At 43.6% G+C, this 5,318-nt stretch overlaps 1 protein-coding gene across 1 annotated transcript; it reads right to left on the reverse strand.

The window, feature by feature from the left end:
* Window positions 1-12: 12 nt before the first annotated feature.
* Window positions 13-2,636, reverse strand: LOC108381160 (mucin-17-like; the record flags this gene model as incomplete). Its single annotated transcript, XM_017637574.1, has 1 exon — window positions 13-2,636. A coding segment is annotated over exon 1 (2,624 nt), but the record flags the coding sequence as incomplete, so codon positions are not given.
* Window positions 2,637-5,318: the final 2,682 nt, after the last annotated feature.

Here is a 5,318-nt window from a genome sequence, read left to right on the forward strand (position 1 = left end):
GCGCTGGCATACTCGCTCCCTTCATGTCGCTGCGCGTCCAAAGTGCGCCTGTAGAGTGCCTGCTCTGCTAGTGCTGCTTCTGTTGTCGTTCCTAGCTCTGCTGCTAGCTGCTCAGTTGCTGCAAGCGTTTCCGTTTCCGTTTCTGTTTCTACTTTTGTTGTAGTTGTTGCTGGTAAACCTGCTTCTGCGACTACCGCATTTTCCTCAGCTGTTGCCGTTGTGCTTTCCGGCAGCTCGGCAACTTTTGTTGCCGCCGTTGTTTCTGAAAGTATACTCTCACTTTCAACCGCAGACGTTTCTGGTAAATCACTGGTCTTAGAAGGTGCATTTTCTGCTGTATTACTACTCAAGGTCGTTGATTCCCGTGCCTTTTCTGTGCTGCCACCAGACGAAATTGTTCCCAAATCACCTTTTTCGGTGGTTGTCTCGGCGTGCAAGAGCTCCTCTATCGAGTGTGGCATTGTTGTAAACGCCGCCAGCGGCACATCTGTTGAGCTGCGGACAGATTCGATAGCGGACACAATAGCTCCGTGAACTCGTTCCTCTAGATGTGTTACTGTAGGTTCTGTTACCGAAACTATTGTCCCAGGATCACTTGTACTTTCTGTTGTTTTTGCTAACCCTTCCTGAACATCTATTCTTTGGTCCTTTGTAAGCTCTTTTTCAGCTACTGCCGCTTCTGTTGTTGTTTTGCTTGTAGTTGTTGTTACCAAGGAATCACCGTTCGAAATCGCGATCGTTGTTTCATCGTCTGTATTTGTTATTGTACTCGTAGTTATTATTGCTTTAGGATCATTTTCGGTTTCCTTTTGGCTTTCATTAGCCACATTTTGCTCTATGGGGGCTTTTGTAATGGTGTCTTCTTCTGGCGTTATAGTTGTCACAGCAACTGCTGGACTCGTTGTTGGCTCAGCTGCAAACTTTTCTTCTGCTAGTGTTGATTCGGGAGTTGTTGTTGCAGTATCTGCTGCCACCTCAGCTGCATTGTATTCGGCAGTTGTTATCGCTTCTGGTATTGCATTTGTTGTTGCTACAGTTTCATCTCCTACTTCTTCGCGTATAGCGTTAAGATATTTATTTGGTGCGCGGGCTTCACTTTCCACTGCGTTCGGCTGGTTACTTTCTTCTGGCAAATTTGCTCGCTTCACTTCCTCAACTTTTGCAATTTCAAATTCTGCAGCTTTTATGGAGTTCTCAACCGGAGTAGGTTCGCTTGTTGAGCTATGTTTTCGTTCGTTCTTATCACTTGTTGCTTGCTGCGTTGCTTCAACATTAATCGCTGCATCTGTTGCTGTTTCTGCGACCTGATGGGCACTTGTGGCAGCTAAGCCTGCCATAGGTAAGTCTTTAGTTTCTCCTTCGACTTCATTTTCGGCTGTGGGTGGCGTTGTTTCGGTTGATTCTTCAGCCTTTTTCGTTGTTATTACTTTCTTGGACTCTGCACCCTCGTGATCTACTGATTCCATTGAATACTTGGTATCTTCGCTGTCTGGGCTTTTATTGAAATGTTCAAGTAGAGCTGCTGAATCCAAAGAGGAAACAGTCTCTGTGTTGCTCTGAGCTTCTAGCGTTTCGGTAGTGCCTTCAGTGACCAATGTTGTAGTAGTTGGTTCCGCTGACACTTTTGGCCTTACAGTTACTACTAATTGCTGTGGGCTATTGGTCACTGCCTCGCGCCAACCTTCACTTTCCAACGATTTATCCAACAAATTATCACCGTTAATTTCATTTGAAATATTTGCGATGGGCGTTGGTTCGCTGTGCGTGGTTTCCGATGCTATTGTTGTTATTGGTATGGTAGTTGCAGCATCTGCCGTTTCGATATTCATTATTGCTTTTGTTGTTGTTGTTGCTATGCTTGTTGTCTCAATTTCGCTTGGCTGCCAGGTGACTTCGCCTTCCGGCAGCGTTTCACTGTCACTCACCGCCAACAGACCATCACCAATCGCCAATTCGGTGTTTGTTGCTCTGTCTGGTTTCGTTGTTGTTGTTGTATCTGCACTAGCCACATCGGCTGTTGTTGCGATGGTGATATTTGTGCCTGCCATTGTTGCTGCATTTAAAGCAGCTGCCAAGATCTCATTCGCCGCGGCTGCCGCTCTCACTAATTCATTCAAAATTACCGGACCAACGGTAGTTGTTGGAGCGGCAGTTGTCGGCTGTGCTGTTGTGGTTGTTCCAATTACATCCGCAAAGCTAGTCGTAAGTGTTGTGACTGCACCGCTATCCTTCTCGTCTTCCAGCATTTCAACGGCGCTAGCGATTTCGCGTTCGATCGCTTGCCGCTTAGCTTCCTCAGCTCTCCTTCTCACCTGCCACTGTCTCTCCTCATCTGACGCCTGCTCTTGCGCCTTAATATCGGCAGCTGCCGCTGTTGTCAACTCCGCCACAACCGCTGCCACTTCGGCCAGCGCTATTTCCTCGCTCGTCATGGGCAGTGATGTGGGCGCCAGCTCGGCTTCGGTGTCCACCTCAGTTGTGGCATATGGCTGCGCGTTCTCCACGTTTACTGCGGAGAAGTCAGTGGTTATGCTGTTCGCGGACTCCGCACTAAGTTTGCTTATCTCCAACGTAGCTGCTAATCCTTCCGCAACCGCTGTGGGTTCACCCGCTGGCGCTGTTTGGGCGGCTGGCATGCTGAAAATTAGCAATACCGCCAACACACAGGGCAGCCTATATCCGCTTAGGGCGTGTAGTGTTAGCATATTTATCCACGTGTTTTTTTTTTTTAGAGGTTTTTGGAATTTTGCGATTTTTATTTTACTTATATATTTTTTTTGAATGTTTTCCCTTTCGATGGAATGTCGTTATTCGCGTCGTTCCGTTTCTGCGATTAGCGCGGTATTGATTTGTTTCTTGAAACTCGCTCGCGTGTATGCTCGGCTCGCAGCACCGTATGAATTTTCAATTTATGCGCAACCAGTTTGGTTTATCTTTTTTTTTTCTTTTAGTTCAACCAGCTTTGAATTCACTTTCAGCGGCGCGGCTTTTTTGTAATTTTCTGGTTTTCCTTGTTATTTTCTTTCCCGTTCTGCGGTCGTAGTCTAGTCAATTACCACCAACCACTGTCAACCGTCAACAAACAAATGGTTAACGATCTCTTAGCCGCTGCGTCTACTCGTAAAATTATTCTAAAACGCTTTCGAGTTTTTTTTTGTTTTCAAAGCCGCGCGTACGATTTCTGCTACGTTCACTAATAAATTAATAAAATATTTGATTGCTGCCTTTGTTGTTGCCTTAGTTTCAATTTCAATTCGCCAACGCGAGCTATCACTCGTGCGTGTGTGTGTGTTCGTAAGTACCGTTCACTTTGGTTGTGACTAGTTGCGTTTACATTCGGTGAGGAACTAAACCCGCCGCACGGGTGCCCAACAATTTTATACAAAATGCATTTAAATTTTTGAGCCAACCGGTCGACGTCTTTGACTCTGGCGGCACTGCCTCTGTCTCAACCACAGCTTCAGTTACGGCGTCAGCCTCAGTCTTTACGTTTATTAGCACGCTTTTTTCGCGTGAGTCGCTCTGGCTGCCGGAATGCCGTTTTATTGGCAAGCAGCGGCTTTTGTTGTTCTTTGGCAGCTGCCGTTAACTTTGCTATTTTGTTGATCTTTGCTTCGCTCTCTGCTCCTGCTGTTTTCAATCTTGCCTTTAATGCTCTTTAATATCTCAAAATATTTGTATCTGCTGGAAGTTATTGCAATCTTTAGCTGTTGTTTGTTTTGTTATTTTTGGAGTCTGCAATACACGTATTTCGTTCAAGAGCTTAATAATTCTTTTTGCGCGGGTTGCTGTTGATTGTTGTTTTATTTTTTTGAAAATGTTGAGGAATTTCACATGATTCAATATGAATATATGTATGTACATACAGTAAGTATGCAGTGCCTGTTGATGTGGATATTGTGGAGGTCTATCGATTAGCTGATTTGGTTTCCTTACTATGGGTGCAAGACATGGGTTAAAGAAATATTAAAATCTCAAGGCAGAGTCCGCTTTGTACCACTTTGGACTCTAACTTTCGCTGCATTACTACACCAATATTTTCTGAAACTAAGTACCTCATTGTGAGGCTACCATGGGTAAGGCAACGAAAGATTTAAGACACGAACTTTTCTTGTACAGAAAATGAAAAATTGTTCCTTAAAGGGACACTACAAACTAATGATAAACGAACTGGAAGTTGAAATGATCCAGCTTTCATCTGGCTTGGAATTAACAATTATGGTTCTCACTGAAACGATTTTTCATCCCAACACGCAGACACCCATTTCATTTCTCAAAACTTTTGCTCTCGTTTTGTGCTCTAGCAGAACGTTCCTCAGACTTTCTTTTTCGATAATTTCGTTCGTTATTTTGTTCGCATTGAAAACGCTCAGAAAGTTTCATTCTCATTCTGTTCTTCTTGAGGGCGTTCCTGGGAGATATGTTCGCGTTTTGTTCTTTACGGACAAATCTCTTATCATGTCCGTTCTATTAGGCCGCAGAAACATGAACGACGACGACGAACAAAGAGGAGAACGCTTTGGCGGTTGCGAGAGAACAATGCACCTTTATGTTATTTTACTTTGATTTGCCACTTCACGTAAACATATGTACCTACATACAAACATAAATTCTTATGTGATTAATACTTTAAAAAATGCATTATTTCCATTCCTCATCGCAGTTAAATATATAACATTTCCAAGCAACTCAGCACCCAGCACTCAGCGTCAATGTAAAGTAGTGCAATAACTAAACCCGCACGTACCAATGGGCACACACACACACACACATGTTTCAGCGCCTTTACGCATGCGCACAGCTGCATTACATTTGCTGCTATTGCTGCCACGGACGAATAACTTGCCTGCGACTTTGGCTTGTACAACTTTATTATTGTTATTGCTAAGTAAGTATTATTATGGCTGATATTTCAAACTAATGCCTAATTATAGTCTATGATTAATGCCGTTTACCGCATTTATTGTTGCTGCCTCTGAGACTTGCCGATCGTTGTTGTCGTGCGTGGCTTAGATTAGCGCTTTTGGGCGCGTGCTATAAAAGCAGGAAAACCAAAACGCAAAAAAAAAACCTGAACTTGGTTGATTTTGCATTCTTGCGTTTGTTTGCTTGGCCCCCACAGACCACCTTCCTTTGCCATTAGTAGACATTATTTACTTTGTTCATTTTAAATAAAACTTGGTATTTCGCTTGCATACTCGTACATACATACATACATACATACATACATAAGTGCGCGCACAAACAAGTATGAATATGTAAATATTTATTGCATTTCGTGAGTTTGTTGCTGAAATTTTTTGTTTGCTTTGATTTTC

Source organism: Rhagoletis zephyria, unplaced genomic scaffold, assembly GCF_001687245.7.
Source record: "Rhagoletis zephyria isolate East Lansing unplaced genomic scaffold, Rhagoletis_zephyria_1.1 Rzeph_scaffold_21618, whole genome shotgun sequence".
Taxonomy (NCBI): Eukaryota; Metazoa; Arthropoda; class Insecta; order Diptera; family Tephritidae; genus Rhagoletis; species Rhagoletis zephyria.